Source organism: Capra hircus, chromosome 1, assembly GCF_001704415.2.
Source record: "Capra hircus breed San Clemente chromosome 1, ASM170441v1, whole genome shotgun sequence".
Taxonomy (NCBI): domain Eukaryota; kingdom Metazoa; phylum Chordata; class Mammalia; order Artiodactyla; family Bovidae; genus Capra; species Capra hircus.
This window is the reverse complement of record NC_030808.1, coordinates 114,972,408-114,989,846: the sequence shown is the minus strand read 5'-3', so window position 1 is coordinate 114,989,846 and position 17,439 is coordinate 114,972,408. Positions and strand designations below refer to the sequence as shown.

The following is a 17,439-nucleotide window of genomic DNA, read 5'->3' as shown; positions in this document are numbered from 1 at the left end:
ATCAGAAATTTTTTTTTATATTTGTAGTCAATATGTAATTATTGCAATAGTAATATCAAATAAGGATTATTTGTAACCCGGGTTTAAAGAGCTTGCAGATTAACTTTTTGTCATCACATAGAAGTAGGTAGTGCCTCCTTCATTCCTTCAGAGTATTTTTAATCTCATAGGTACTTATGTGCCACAATGACATTAAAAAGTTATAATGGATAGCCCATCTATACTCCTGCCAAACCACTTTATCATACAGCTGGGAAGGAAAGAAATCTAATGTAGAAAATATAAAAACCCAAATACCTTAAAAGCCAGGCAGGAAATATGAACAAGTGAAGCAAGAAGTAAATTTGAAGCTGTGGGGTCTGGGAGGTGCAGGAGAGCTTAGGCCTAGTTTGAAGGGAACAGTCAGTGTTCAGACAGCCTTTTGTTGCCTTAGAAGATTATTTGCCGGGTAGGTTGTACCTGTTGTGCGCTGGACACCCTTTGTGGCTCCGTATATGTCATAGCCTTTGTGACTATGGGGTGCTTGTATACAACTCAATGTGATGGCTCTGGTGTCCAGTATTGCTAGAGCTTATGATTTATTTCCCAGATGCTCATATTGTGAAATCTGTCCATTTTTAAATATTGTCAATGAATTGTTGAGAACTACAAAAAATCTATCCTACCATAAATTCATGTGTCATCTCTTGTGATATGGGGGAAAAGGAAGTTCATTTTCCCAAGTCTAGGTTATTTTGCAGACCTATAGATGGATTCTGTGATCAGAGCATCCTGTCTAACCACAATATTATAATTTGGAAGTTATATTCCCACTCCAGTACTCTTGCCTGGAAAATCCCATGGACAGAGGAGCCTTGAAGGCTGCAGTCCATGGGGTCGTGAAGAGTCAGACATGACTGAGCGACTTCACTTTCACTTCTTACTTTTGTGCATTGGAGAAGGAAATGGCAACCCACTCCAGTGTTCTTGCCTGGAGAATGCCAGGGACGGGGTAGCCTGATGATCTGGCATCTATGGGGTCGCTCAGAGTCAGACGCTACTGAAGCGACTTAGCAGCAGCAGCAGCAGCAGCAGAGAAAGGAAGCTGTTTATTTTTTGCAGTTTAGAGTTTCAGAATTCTGTAGTCTGTTGCTTCAATAATAACATCAGGGATATATAGGTCTATTTCATTGATATTACAGTGAAGCATGGTTGACTAAATCTTTGGAGCAGGTAACTCTGTATACAGAACAGGTTGCTAGCAAAAGATCAGGATAGCATGGCAAGCCACCTAACTAGTAAAGAAAAATTAGTATATACCATAACTTTTAAGAACAAACTTGGTCTTATGTGGCCTTTACCCATCTATCCATTAATCCATCCATGCATCCATCCATGTATGCATTCATCTGTCCATTTATCCATCCATCCTTCTAACCATCTATCTATTCTTTCTGCTCCTACCTCCTTCTCTTCCTCTTTTTCTTCTTTCCTTCCCTGTTTTCCATCCACCTGTCCTTCCTGGGCTTCCCAGGTGGTGCCAGTGGTAAAGAACCTGCTTGCCAATGCAGGAGACACAAGAGATGGGGGTTCGATCCCTGGGTCAGGAAGATTCCCCTGGAGGAGGCCATGGCGACTCACTCCAGCACTCTTGCCTGGAGAATCTCATGGACAGAGGAGCCTGGTGGGCTACTGTCCATGGGGTTACAGTGAGTCTGGCACAACTGAAACGACTTAGCACTCCACAGCCTCTGACTCACTCGTTCATCCGTCTTTCTATTCATTCAGTCAGCTACATCTCACTGCATCTCCCATCCCACTCCCACCTCTCCCAAGAGAGTTCTCTAGCCTTTTGCTTTTATACCCTCCATCTCATTTAAAGATAAATATAAGTAATTTGGACCATGTTCACACTGAAGAAATTTTTATTTTTTTAAATGGATAGTCCAATTTTTTTTAACCTTCACCCATGAAGACTAAATTTACTATTCATACAGAGTATATGTAATCTAATGTCTACTTATGTTGTAGGTATAAATTTCATGAAATAACACTTTTATTTACATCAGTTTTGTTTTCCTGAATTTATATTAAGTCCAATTCTAAACTTCAGTTTCAGTATTGGATAGATGTATCAGGCACCACTGAAATTTCAGGATTCCCATCCTCACATCTCCTTTTCTTTCCCATCTCTACTCAAATGGTGATCCTATGCTGTCCAGTAGTCTGAGACAGGTTACCCAGTCTCCATTCTTCAGTTAACACCGGCCATTGCTGATGTAATCATTGTCCATGCTTAGAAGATCCCTTGAATGCAGGTGCTCCAAGGCTTCTGTGCCTGCCTTGGGTACCAGCATCCTTGCCTAAGCTCCTTAGCCTCCCATGCAGCCCATTCCCTGGAAAGCCTGCTTCTGGCAGCGCTGCTGTGAAAGAACACACCACCAGCCCAATTACCGAGGGGCCCTGCACGCTTCTCTTCAGAGTCTGGAAGAAATTTTTTCTCTCTGCTTTCCTTTACCTTTTTTTGCCCACTTGGCATCCACAAAAGCATACTTCTCTTCCTAGCATATTGTGCTCAGTCATTGTAGGCTTATGATTTTTAAAAACCTAAAAATAAGTTTGCTTTCAACAGCTTCAGCTTCACCTTGAGCAAACATTCCTAGAAAGAAGGAAACAGAAGTCCAGAAAACTTTCCTGAGGGGTTGGAATAAGAGGAGAGAAGCAGGGGATGGGGTTGCTTTTACAGAAAGAAAAGAAAACAAAACTTTCAATTATCACTTTTAGTATGATTAATGAAGTTAATAAAGATGGTTTATTTGAACCTTAGCATAGTGATTATAAATCTGGCTTGGAAGTTTAAATACAGTCTACCATAAGTTATACTTAATTTTTTCATATATAAAAAGGAGATAATACTGGTAATTATTTCATAAAGTTATATTTAAGTTAGTTTTAAGCATAATATAATAAAACATCTTCTTAAAGCGCTTTTACAGACAGGTCTAAGAGTTTGGAATAAAGCCAGGAATGTAGTAAGCACTGTTTTTTCCTGAACTCAGTAGAGACACAAAATATAATTCAACAGATTATAAAAATAAATTATATGAAGCTGTTTCTTCTTTAGACATCAATTTTAAGAATAATTCAATTGATTGTGAACTTTTAGTTCTAAATGATATAGAGTATTTTTAGAAGGCTTTAAATCAGCTTTTTACTCCTATCATAATACACTTAAATAAGCTTGAATTACCATATATGAATACAAACCTCCAACAAAATCCCTATAGTTTTTTTCCTATCTATTTTTTTCCCTTCTTGAACTGATTTGAACTACACATACATCTCATTGGTAAACTACTTTCCTAGTTTTATTTTCTGAATCTTCATAAAAATTAACTTAACATTTCAATTTAAAAATCATGTAATTAACATCTTGCATTCCTCAGAAGCACACCATTCTACTCTGTAAATACCTTTGTAGGAGAAATTTGAAATTGACAAATTCATTCATTTAACTTTTACCTTACGCTGAAAATTGAAGAAAAAATTTCAATTGGCTATTTATGCAATCATTCATAAACCAACCAATCTGATGTAAAGATGGCTATTATGGTCGTTTCCAAAGTGATTTTTGATTTCGGTAAGTGGGTCCTACAGCATTATGTCTTCATATTTGTGAGTTACTGCACCCTGGCTAGTATTTTCATTGCTGCCTTATGTTTATTTGCTGCGAATCCCTCTCAAAACTGTGTGCATTGGTTTTAATGGTAATGAGGAAGATAGCTCAAACTGAAATTCAAGTCCCAAAAGCTTTAGGGTTTGAGAGAGACAGGATAAGGTTAACTCATTTTCAGCATGTGCAGCCTTCCTTATGCATAGGATGAAACATAATAGACAAATTGCAGCATAATAATAAATAATAAATTTAAAACTTACCCTGGACAGTATTTAAAACAAATATTTCTCAAATTCCACGTTATTCTTTTTCGTTCATCTTTCATTCATTCTTTCCCAGTCTTCTGACCCAACTGTTGGAGGATAATGATGTCATAGAATCTAGGATATTAAAGTTTGCTTGCTCTACTGTCTCAAATTACTGGTCTCAGTTATCACTGATTTGTTTTTGTTGTCTTCCACAAGGCTTTGACTCAGTAGTGGTAGCAAATGACAGAGATCTTCAAGTGTCTTAATAAATAATGCTTATCAGTGTAATACTACTCCACCTGAGAGAATGCCTCCCTAGCTCTCTTCCCGAGTTTAATCATTGATCATTGTGCCCACAGTCTTAATTGTGATAACAATCTAATTGCAGCTGTTACAAGGATGCCAGTGAAGTAATCTATGCTTCTCAATGGCAGCTTTGTTTTGTAGGGCCATCTCTGACAAGATGCAATTGGCAGATTTTTTCTAACAAATGTTCATCCCAGATGCTGCTAGTATGTAAATAGGATGTGCCAAGATTTAGATAGAAATATAAAATCATTTGATATTTTAAAACCTAGGAGTCTAAAATAATCTCATAGAAAGAACAGTAATTCAGTATATGGGAAAGTGCCCTGTGCTTGGTAAGATAAGGTAGATTTTCCAATGTTTATATGGCACAGAGAACAGGCACTATCTATGTAATGCTGATTTTAACGTTGTGGTGGAGCCATTGTGAACATCAATGCCAACACCCCCTATGCAATGTATATATCTTCATTATCCCCCATTGAGGGTTTTTATTCAAATCTAATTAACCGTTTTTGAATGTGAAATTTCATAGAACACTTGCTGTTCTGAGAAGTCCTGAAGGTTTAAAACAGCAAGGAAAACCAGTCTGCTTTCTCAGATACCTTCTAAGTAAATCAGTTTGAGGCTTTAAGAAAGTGTGTCCCATCTAAATGTTTTCTGTACATTTAAATTCCAAACTAAGGCAGTGCAGAATTTCAGTTTCTCCTTATGCCTTGTTTATATTGCTTGGTATCCCTCCAAATAAAATTCCTATATGGTTGATCACAACCCCTTGCATTTCTGTGTGGTTGCTGCTACATTGAACAGGGAAATAAATAAAACTAAGGGAATGAAATGAGTGCTTTGGTTTCATTACATTATTAAGTCAGCTCTGTGCGTTGAATTATTTAGCCTCTTAGTAAATTTCTCTTAATTATTTAACATGTGCTCAATTCATATGTTAAAAAGTCAGAAATAGCAAAGCCACCAGATGGCCAGTAACCAGATTAAAACAAAACAAATTGCAATATTATTTTTAAAAGAATTAAGCAGGTTTCCATTTTTTTTTAATTAACTTTTATTTATAGGCAGCAATTAGGAGAAACAAAGTGTACCAGCACACAGTTAAACTGGCTTTTATTCTTCACTTGAGACTAGTTCTAATTGATCACTATGCTATTGTATGATTTGATTGTGCTGACAGTTACATGCCACTGTTCCCATAATAACAATTTTTCTTCTTTGTTCAAATGAATTTCCTAATTACACGTGTGATGGGATGTTTTAATTCTTTTCCCTTTTCAAATCCACCTTCCTGTTGCAATGCATGATGGGCAGGCTCAATATTGTGCATGACACCCGCTACAAGTGTTGGTAGGTGCCAGCTTTGTTTCTTGATTATCTTAAACCTATGGTGCACCTCACAGCCCCTCAAAATCCACTGCTGAGTTTAACTTTTATCTATTGGGCAAGTCCATTTCCTTTTTACTAACACCTGTCAATTAAATGCCATTTTCTATTTAATTGACATGGACTCACATAAATGTTTTCTTTACACACAAGTTTCCTTTAGTCACCTTTGGTGGATTTTGATTGGACTATGAGTTCTGGTGTGTTAAAAAGAAAAAAACTATCTCATAAAAGTAATATATTGTGTATTTTTATAATAGTAAATAAGAAAACATACTTTTATTCAAAAACAGATAATTGTATATATGAAGTAAATATCTGTATTTTGACTTAGATTTTGAATGTCTAACTATGAACACGATATAAAATTCTTGGTGTTGACTTAGCAAATTAAGCCTGTTTGTGTCAATTTTCTTGATTTGATGGTAACAAGCTTTTTTCCCCTTTTTTTTCTCTTTCATCCCCCTTCCCCCTCTCTCCTTGGAATGTTGTCCTGCTTTGCGCTGTGATTGCATGTCACTCGCTGGTGATGATGTCCCGTCACATGGCTTACTGCTGTGATAAATACCATGCCCAATTATCTCCTCCATGTTGCCATGGTTTCCATATTGCTACACTCTTCTGTATGTTTGCTTATATGATTTTCCCTCCGAAAGTTCCCATGGTGCACGGTGCTACGCCAGCCACTGTGTCCGCAGCAACAACATCTGCCACAAGTGTTCCCTTCGCTGCAACAGCCACAGCCAACCAGGTTTGCTAATTTACAGCTTTGTTTCTTAAAAACCAACTCTAATAGGGCTCAATCCAACAGCCCTTACGCACGTGGATTTCCCATTGAGGTCAGTGGGGAATCGTGTGTCCGTGAGGGCTGTAGAGGGTGCTTTAATAGCATGGGGTTTCAAAGATACCTCTTGTTGGCCTACACATTCTTTCTATGATGAGCAGCAGAATGCTTTTATGCCATTTATAAGTGCTCCAAAGTTGTCGCAGCTCCATTTCTAAAGCTACTAAAATGATATTTACACAAGCAATTCTCAGTTGGTCTCAAATCAAAATCATGCAGGTATTTTGACCAATCAAAATTATATCAGGTAGTGTATACAGATGTTGAACTATAGTACTGTACACCTGAAATTTATATAATAAAAAGTAATTTGAAAAATATAGGTGATTTTAAGGGTTTTGTTATAAGCATTGGAGATATATATATATAGTTTCTTGCCTAAATTCTTAATAAAAAACAAAATATTTAAATGTGCTATATATGCCACAAACAACCACTCTTGTAAATAGAGTTTGTTATAAATTCATTAGTTTTATTTGATAAGCAGATTGCATACTCAAAATAAGTTAAAATAAGTAAGTGTTCAAGTTTTGATTCTCAATGATTTAAGTGAAAAAATAAAATTCATAAGTTCTCTTACTTCTGTAACTACTCAGCATAAATGTTAGAGGGTTATGAAGGAAAGAAGAAGGCACCAAGTATAGCAATTAGAGTCATTCTGTGCTCCATACAAGCCTATGGAGTGACAAATACACAGGGTTGTTTTTTAAGTAAAAGGAATATGTCTCAGAAATTTAAATTTCATAATGTAATTATTCAAAAGAAAATAATTATTAAAATATTTAGAATTTAAAATCTGCATGGATTCAGCCAGCATTTTTAGCTCCTATTTAAAATTATAGTCTAGAAAATACTGGTTGAATCAAAATCAAATTTATGTAAAGTAGTTTTTGGCTTGAAAGTATACATAGATTTGTTATGAAAGCGAGTTCAATAGGGTTATCAGCATATGAAATATCTAGAGTCCAATCAAATTTCAGATAATTCACAGACCAAGTTAAATATAACCAAATGAATCTCAAAAACAAAACAAAACAAGCAGTATCAGATGGATATCAACGTGTTGCCCCTTTGGGAAAAGAAGACCAATTAAATGCCATTTGAATTTGTAGTCATCACTATAAGGAGGAGCCAGCCTTGTTTCTGCAGTACGCCATGTACCATTGAAGAACTATAAACTATAAGTATAGTCACTAAAAACTTTCAAAAGCAGCATGCCAAAATGGATGTATTTTAAAGTTTCAGACAAGCTTTAAACATTTCTTGGCAAAGAATCATTAGTTTTTCTGAAGTTTGTCAAAATAGCCTTGGATTTTTGCTAACACATCAGACTCATTTACAAGAATGCTAGATTGTGCATATGTGGCATGTTAGTAATCTATGGCAGAAATTTCTTAATGGATTCAATGCAATCTATTTATGGTGCAGATCAGTGATGCTGAACTCTCTTGTGTGTACCATGCATGACTATAGAATTGCTGGTGTAAGCAGAACTACAGCAAAGCAAATTTCAACATGCCCTTGGCCACCTTGGTTGTAGGGGACACTTTACTTTTTGCATTGTGCTGTGACCATTTCATGCATAATCTTGGGTCTTCATACTGTTCGACAACCAGAAGAAAGAAAAGGGAATGGATATATATATACACACATATATTATATCTACATATACATACATATGTATATGCCTACAGTACATTAGCGATGCTGGAAATAGCTGATGCCACAAAATGCAGCCTGCATGCATGCAGAAGTTTATAGCTGGCCCTTCATCTGCATCGATTGGTGTTGAAGGTCCTTGGTATGTTTCGACAGCCCCATCCTTGATGCTTCTACACTGTTGGGTGCAACATCCTGTCCTGCAGCAGCAGGAAAAATGGTATGAGAAGCTTCATTATGCTTGGAGCACATTTTCGTGCCATTTGCCAGTGCTGTAAAATTGTGTAAAGATGTCAGCTGAGAAATGGAAATAAAATAGAGCCATACTAATTTACACTCCAGACTGTGGACTGTAATACGTTGAGGTAGTTAGTCTAGGACATCTAGATGGAAACAGCAACAAAATGCCTTCATGTATGCGATTTCACTCTTCTCCCATCAACCTTGCTGAAATGAGATTAGTGCCAGTTTAGAGATGAAAAAACCTAAGTATAGAGTAATGAAGCGCTTTGGTCACGTTTACACACCCAGAAATGGGTCACTAGGGGTTGGACCTGTGCCGTGTTGCCTCTCCCAGTATAGCAGTCATCATTCTGGGTAGAGGATTGGGCTACAAATTGGAAAATGTTGGCTGTTGGGATGATTGAAACAAGTCACCTCTATATTGGTTCCTTACTGTGTTTTCTGTCAAGTTTTGTAATTTTCTTGCCCGTTTAAAATGCAATAAAATGTGCAATCAGGATTCAGGGAATATGTTCTGAAGTAGACTTACATGCTTTTATCTGGTTCTTTTGACATACTCCTTTATAATTATTGCCTGGTATTTTTAACTTGGGAAAAAATGTTAGATACCATAAGTTGAATGAAAATGTAGAAATTGGTTGCACAAAAAAAGGCAAGACATTGCCTACTTTGCTTTCTAGAATACTGAATAACTGAAACCACAGGTGCGTGTGTGTAGGCCAACAAAAAGGGCTTCTTTCAATTACTGCTCTGCATGAATTTTTGATAGTTTTACTTCTCTTACTTCCTAAAAACTGATAACATTTATAGAATAGTATTTAACACAAAGATTTTAAACAATGAGTTGCTACTTTGGCATTAAGTTTACATTAACTTACTGTTATGTTGATCAGATAAGGACTGTCACCTCACAGCTGAATTTCACTTTCTTAAATAATTTAATATTAAGATGTTTTCATCTCTTGGTTGTTTGCTTGCTTGCATGGATCATTCATTAAATAATCTTTTATTTGCTAGATACCCATAATATCTGCCGAACATCTGACTAGCCACAAGTATGTTACCCAGATGTAGGATTTTCATCACTAAACAGTAAGTTCATTATGTAATATTGAGTGTATATTCATGGTGGTTTTCTTTTTAAGATAACAATTGTGTAATGCACTTAAAAAATTTTGCAAAATTTCAAAAAATGTATTTCTATAGAACTCACAATTTTATCTTAGATGGGTTATGAGGAATTTTAATGTATGAATTTTAAAGAAATATGCTAATAGCATTTAAATATGCATAATATTTAAATGCATAAATGAGGATATATACATTTTTAAAAATTTTGTACTAGAAATAAGCACAATCGTGAAGGAAAAATACAGCTTAAAACTAAATAGAAGGTGTAGATCAGGGACTGGCAAGCTTCTCCTTCAAAGATGAGATAGTAAATGCTTTTGGTTGTGTGGGCCATAGGGCTGCTCTGCTGACGTAGCATGAATGCAGGCAGAGACAGTGGGTAAATGAAAGGGCGTGCTGTGTCCCAGTGAAACTTTATTGGTGGCGCTAGTGACAAAGAACCCACCTGCCAATGCAGGGGACATGAGACACAGATCTCTGGGCTGGGAAGATCCCCTGGAGGAGGGCATGGCAACCCACTCCAGTGTTCTTGCCTGGAAAATCCCATGGACCAAGGAACATGGTGGGCTATGGGTCATAAGGTCACAAAAAGTTGGACACACACAAAAATAGGCAGTAGGCAGTATTTAGCTTACACGCAATAGTTTGCTGATCCCTGGTATAGGTCAGCATTTATTTTCTTCAAAAATTTCTTGCTAAATCCTAAATGAGAACATGTACCCAGTTTACCCCATGCTTCACCACAGCGGGGTCATTAGGATATAAAGAGCCTGATTTAAATATATTCATGCATTCATATATGCACACGCATACACACACACGCACACATCTACCTGAATATTTGCTCAAATAGTTTAAAAGTCTTGTGGTTTCTTTTCAGACACATTGACTTGCAAAGATGACCATGTTTCATCCTTTTAGAGCATGTTTTATTCTTATACATTCATACAAGTTATCTACCTGCTCAGAATTATATTAGATATTTCTTTTTATATTTAAGAAGAAATACAATGCTTAAAACTGAATCTGGTAAATAAGATGAGTGATCATTCTTTGTTGCTTCCTTTCATTCATTTATCTGTGCATTAACACATTTATAAATGATTTTTTGTGTTAGCTACTGTGTGTTAGTTACCAGGTCAATGAAATAAAGATCGACAGTCAATGAGATGATGATGGAAATTTTAGCACTCTTTATTAAAATAAGAGAGCTGTGAACAAATTCCTCTAGGAACAAAGATGAAGGAGCAGCTCTTCCTAACTGAGTCAGAAATTAAGTGAATTTGAACAGTGAAGGTTGATGCAGAGAGAAAGGAGATATTAGAGGCTTATAGAAGAAGGGACAGGATATTGAATCAGGAGATAGTGTTAGGAAACCAGTTCAGAGGCCCTTGTAATAATAATCCATAGGAAGAGCTTGTCAAAGGATGAACTCATACACAAGAAGACAGACACAACTTGAAATAAAGGAATGATAAACTCAATCCGAGATGCACTACCAAAGCATGCTGCAATCATGAATTAAATTACTGAAACTGATTTTTATTTCATAAGCTCTCTCAGTGCAGTTCTGATAATAAGGTTTATTATTCTGTACAATATAATAGTACATCACTTTGTAATACATAGGTTTGGGAGTAGAGTTCTTCTTTTGACATGTTAAAACACATTTCAAGCTTTTATAGTCAGTTAGGTATGTATATATGTAAACAAGTTCTGTTTCTTAGCAATAATCCAGGTTCAGAAAAAATACAAAATGGCTGTGGAGTTCATCAGTTAGCAAAACAGTAGATATGTCAGTATTGAAACTTAAGCTCTTTAAGGTTCTGTTTATTTAACAAATACCTATACATTTTCATGAGAAGCTGCAATATTTAGAATGGTTTTTGAATGAGGCCAGAATGGTGATTTTTTTTAATTCTCAAGTTGTATGGAAGCATAGTTGAATATGTAAAGATTCTATGGGAACAAATTTCATGTAACAGCTGGAATTATTAAGTCAGAAGTACATTGCAATATCAGTTCAACCTGAATTTGTCAAGAGCATAAGGAATGATTTTTTTTTTCTTGCCTTTAGGAGAAAAAATCCAAACTGCAAATTATCCAAAGCAGTCACTTAGAGTATCATCGTTGTTTTTTTTTTTTTTGCAAACACATACTGTGCTAATCCAGCATCCACATAGAACAAATTGTGTTTAATAGGACTGTTTCATGGATTTTAATTTTGTGGGCCAAATCATTACTTCTGAAACCTATTAAACTTTAGAAAGAAGTAAAGTGAGTTGTAAATTCTGTCCCACAATGATAGTGCTAAAGAGAGCTCTGCTGTATTATGCCCCTTGATTCTGCAAATGTATTTTATACTTTAAGCTGTGTATTGGCTGATATTTGTTCAGAGACTACAATTTTATGAAGCTGTGAGTGTCATTTTATTCTCAAAGAGACAATAAACACATTTGGTCCTTTGTACCTGCGATGTGTTTTTGGTTTTTACGTGAAGGTGCTGCCATTCCTGTGTTCACTCTTTAAACCAAGAAATACAGTTTTCATGTTGAATGTATATGGGAAACTGCTGTTAGATATTGTCTGTTTTAACAGAACGTTATCTCTTTTTCCCTTGTAGATCGTACTAAAGAGGAAAGGACAGTGTGCTTGGTTAGAGTAAAGGACGAGGTCATTAGCCATATTGTATATACCGTCAAGCAACCACACACAAAAACCCCTCAGCCACAAGACATCCACATACTGCATGTTAACCAGAAGAAAAGACAACAAGGAAACCCACTGCACACTGTTGCCTATACACTTTGTACATTTAATTGATATTTGTGCTGAGGTGATACTCCTGTCTAAAAGAACAACATTGTCTTTCTTTTCTAGCACAGAGTGATGCATTCAAATATGCAGACCTAATTAGTTTCCTATATATTCATGCCATCTTGAAAAGACAGACTATGGTGTAACCATGATTCTATTATGTATTGGTACGTCTGTAGACCAAGATATAATTTTTTAAAAATAAGTTTATTTCTTTCAAGGTTTACAAATAACAAAGGTGCACCTTGTATTTAAAATTGCCATTATAGATGAGAGCGTGCATGCACAGTCATTTTTGTTTGAGTAATATTTTTAATGTAATAGATTTTAAGATGTGGTGAGGGAGGGATCTGACAGAGATGAATGTGCCAAGCAAAACCACAACTGTGTATCTTTTAAAGCACATCATGGCTTTAAGTACCATGTTGTTAAGGATTCTCATGAAGTGCCATAGACTGTACATCAAATTAGAGTATTATTTCTTCAGTGTTATTGTTTTCAGAGCCACATTTTGTTGCTTATTTGCTAGTACTAATCAGTCAAAGGGCACCATTCTTTTTTTTTTTTGGAAACCAAAGCTGTCTCAGAAATGGCCGATTTAACTTTACAGTAACAAAATAGACAGCACAACACAGACTCTCTCAATACAGATAAACTCACACATACTGGAGATTATATATAATAGATATATATAAAAATTATTTTAATGCATTGTAGTGTAATATTTATGCCTACTATACTGTATAACATGTTATTCAAAAGGGATATGCCATTTCTGAGACACGATAACAAAAAAAAGTTTGAGGAAATTATTTTGCTTCTATTTATAGCTCTGTCAAAAGTCAGACGACTCTAAATGCTTTGCAAAAATGGTTTCACATTTGCTTAAATGCTTCATCACAGTCACGTTTAAAATAGTGACTCTAAACAAAGAAGAAAGCAGCACTGTCATCAGATGCATGATAAACCAAAATATGAAAATGGGAAATGTTTAATTAACCTAGTCATTGGGTGGGTTAAGTACATGGGTGAATTTTATATGTGATTTGTTTTGTTTTGTTTTGTTCAGATTTACTGCTTATAGCCTTAGAAAGCCTTTTACAAATTAAAAAAAAAAATAGATGTGCATTCAGTTTTTAAGAATGGATTCATCCAAAGGAATTCCTTTTTTGTGGTTTGGATGTTGCAGCTAGTAAAGGATATTTTTGCTCTGTTCAGCAGTTCTAAAATTGCTGAAGTAGGGGCCAGGTCACTGGTAGTTCTAGTATGGAATGGGAGAAGTGAAAGTTCAGTTCTAGAACTTTCCATACTTCCAAGTTTACTGCAAGTTTTTATGCTTGAGAGAGATGCTTTCTAATATAAGACTGATGTGTTGATTTTACTGATTGTACTGTACATCTATTAAAGCCTTAGATTATTACATTACGGGTTGGAACCCATACCAATGTAATTTCAATCGTGTTAAGAGAGTAATGGTGACTCCACATGTTATTGTAGTTAGTTACATTATAGAATATTACTTATTTTTCTTGTTAAAGTGTAGTTTTTCATTTCCTACATTTATTAGATTTCATTTTCTATTAACAATTGAATACCATTTCAGTTTATAGACTCTTGTTTTAGTAGATTTTACCGATGAACTTTTCAAAATACAAAAAAAAAAGTAGTTTTTTCCTTCATAACATACTCAGTTTTGAATTACATGTAGTGTCATATGAATATTCGTATTGTTAACTAAATGATTTATATTTTACTGATTTAATATTAAAAATGTAAGAATGTCAGTCATTGTTAGTTCTTGTCTAGTTTTCATTAAAGAACAAAGATCTTTTATATGGATATCTTATAAATATATAATCATTGCTAAGTAAGAAGTTAAGTTGTTGCTATCGCAACAATCCTGGCAGACAATTGAGTAATATTTTGATGATTTATTTTGTTTGTAATTAGTTATTATAAGAAGATCTAGATCCTAGATATTAGAATAAAATTTATTTTCTACTGTATCCATTTCAAATGTTAAAGTATTGTTTAATATTTTTGAAATCCCTGAATATCAGGCCTTGTTATAAATAAGCTGCATAATCAATAAATAGAACAAGGGACTTTTTGTTGATAATCCAAATACTCAAAGTTTACGTAATGAGAATTATAGCGTGTGTGCAAACTCTTGAGGGTTGATTATGCTGCAATTTAGCATGTTGGAACGTCTAGAGAGAAGGTTGACTTTTTGCACTTCTGTATATAGTCAAAAGAGAGAAACCTGTATAATAGTAAGATCTTATTTTGAATAAAAACGTCTATAATTACAAGGAGTTTTGTTAAGGCTAATAAAATGACAGACTGAGCAAAATTGCTTGCAAAAGTGGCACAGAGTTAGCACTCCATACCCCTTCAAACATGTTGCTTTGCTTTTTTGTGGACAGCTTGTAGTTTGCCAGGATTTTTTCAGCTGGAAAGATATGCCATCCTTCCAAGATCTCATGACTGACAAAAACTCCATTGGGCCAAATCTGCCTGAAGATCATTACCAAAAATAGCAGGTCCTTCAACCATTAAGGTGAAATCATGGATCAGATATTCCTTACATTTTTCAAAAACTACTGCATGTTTAAAACTTCAACAAAACAACAAAAAAAAGAGAGAGAAAGAACTATACTAAGGACATATACTATTCAAATCAGTTTCTGCCAATTTCAGTGGTTTACTGTTCACAAAAAAAAAAAAAAGAAAAAAAATCTTCAAAACAAGTATTGACTTTCACAAAATTTCAACCATAAACAGGCAAACCAAACAGCACACCGTAGCTATAGTTGTTATGTGATTGTTTTTTAATTGCTGTAGGAGCCTGTTCTTTCAGCAGGTGAAAACGATAAAACACAGTTCAATTTTCACGGTTTTAATTTTCAACTCAGAAGCACTCAAAAAGGCAAATGTGATAATGGGCACTTGTTTACTGAATTAGTGTATCCAGCCTTCACTCCAGCTGGTTATAATGTTGCACTTATCAGCAACCCTACACTTTCATCTGCTGAAAGGACAGGTGTGCTTGGTTTTACTATTATGTAATCACAACTTACTTTCTGCTTGTAGTTGCTTAAAATTATGTATTTTGTCTTGGGCTGCAATTTGTTTTATGCTTATTTTATTATTACTGCAGTAGTTGACTTTGCTGTATGGAAAAATAAAGTGAAATTGCCCTAATAAAACTTCTCTTTCTTAAGTATGTTTGTGTACCTGAGATTGAAGTGTTATTATTTTTGCGCGTTTCATGCATTCATGCATGTCTGTCTCGACAAACAATGATATGGAAATTCATCGTCAGGTGTTAACTGGCGGCAAATGGGGCCTTGACTCCTCCCCGCTAGCCTCTCATGCTCAAGGGGAAAATCTGAATCATGTGTTGCCACCCACTGCCCAGTGCTTTTGAAAAATCTTCTCCTTTCCTCTGACACTTCAAGTGCTGTTTGATGTATTTTAGGTTCAGGAGGGGAGAACTCTTGAGGGGAAAAAAAGAAATTCTCTTTATCAATTCCGAATCACAGTCTTTCTGTAAATGGAATTTTATTTGCCTAACTACCCCAGGAGACTGGCACTGGAAATCAGGCAATCTGAGAGAATATTTCAATAATGAAATAATGATGACTTGATTCAGAGGGATAAACGTTTATGCACACACACAGCTGACACACAGGCCGTGAGATGACTCACTCTTGAATGTTTGTGTTTGTGTGTGTGTGTGTGCATGTGTGAGAGAGCTTTTTAAATGGTGAATTAAAAATTCAGTTGAAGTGAGACCTGGTCTCCCATATGGCTTTGCATTTTTCAATTTTCACCGATAGTGAAAGCCAAAGTTCCAGTGTGAAGAAATTTGCTCATTCATTGAGTGCTACTTTGGGTGACTGTGGTACTTGGTATTTGGTCAGGGATGGCAAATTCTCCTTTGTAGTGAATGCTTGTTTTCTAAAACTTACTGCAGAAGAAAATAATTAATACAGTTCTGTTATGGGTTGAGTTTTGCATAGCATTTCTGTTCTTTTCAGTGGACTCAACTAATTCAAGCTACTCAAGACAGTAGCTGCCCTGGGGTGACTGTCTAAAGCAGGGGTTCACAACATTTTTGAGTAACATCAAAACATCTAGCTCCTCTCCAATTAGAGTACTTTTGGGTATCTTTTAATTGAAAAAATACAGTATCAAAAAGCCATTGTACTATTTTTGCTAATCACAACAGCGTATACATGCATCTGAAAAATGGTAATTTGAGCTACTCATTCTCCAGGCAGTGTTTATTGTTCAGAAGGAATTATTACTGCAGCAACCGCTAGGGGTCCTCAGCTCACAGGATGGGATCAGGTTAAAGCGTCTGCCTGGAATGCGGGAGACCCGGGTTCGATCCCTGAGTCGGGAAGATCCCCTGGAGAAGGAAATGGCAACCCACTCTAGTACTCTTGCCTGGAGAATCCCATGGAGGGAGGAGCCTGGTAGGCTATAGTCCATGGGGTCGCAAAGAGTCGGACATGACTGAGCGACTTCACTCACTTCCCTTTCTTATTTCATTACAGACCCTAGACGTTCATGGAGTTTACATTTTGGAATGACCCTGAAGTTCAGTGATGATCTAAATTTTACTGAGGCACACCTCCATACAGCAAATAGCCACTTGACATGTCAGCGAAGCTGTGAACCTGTGGGACAGTCAGCAATGAGATTTTGCCTTTTTTTTTTTTTACTCCATTCACTGATGAGTCTGAGGCAGTCACCTTACTATTTGAAATAGTCTTAGATGGGGAAACAGTGGAAACAATGTCAGACTTTATTTTGGGGGGCTCCAAAATCACTGTAGATGGTGACTGCAGCCATGAAATTAAAAGATGCTTACTCCTTGGAAGAAAAGTTATGACCAACCTAGATAGCATATTCAAAAGCAGAGACATTACTTTGCCGACTAAGGTCCGTCTAGTCAAGGCTATGGTTTTTCCTGTGATCATGTATGGATGTGAGAGTTGGACTGTGAAAAAGGCTGAGTGCTGAAGAATTGATGCTTTTGAACTGTGGTGTTGGAGAAGACTCTTGAGAGTCCCTTGGACTGCAAGGAGATCCAACCAGTCCATTCTGAAGGAGATCAGCCCTAGGATTTCTTT

At 35.9% G+C, this 17,439-nt stretch overlaps 1 protein-coding gene across 19 annotated transcripts in view; it reads left to right on the top strand.

Moving 5' to 3' along the window:
* Window positions 1-15,521, top strand: part of MBNL1 (muscleblind like splicing regulator 1) — a 218,483-nt gene extending 202,962 nt beyond the window's left edge. For 11 of the 19 annotated variants that reach the window (XM_005675421.3, XM_005675427.2, XM_005675430.2 and 8 more), the window contains 4 exons: window positions 5,530-5,565; window positions 6,258-6,352; window positions 9,365-9,439; window positions 12,102-15,521. In XM_005675421.3, the coding sequence (XP_005675478.1) occupies window positions 5,530-5,565; window positions 6,258-6,352; window positions 9,365-9,421 (188 nt within the window). In that variant the 3' untranslated portion in view covers window positions 9,422-9,439; window positions 12,102-15,521. Of the gene's footprint in view, window positions 1-5,529; window positions 5,566-6,257; window positions 6,353-8,260; window positions 8,325-9,364; window positions 9,440-12,101 lie in introns of all 19 variants that reach the window. The other 8 variants (XM_005675428.3, XM_013965698.2, XM_005675431.3 and 5 more) reach the window with 4 other exon arrangements.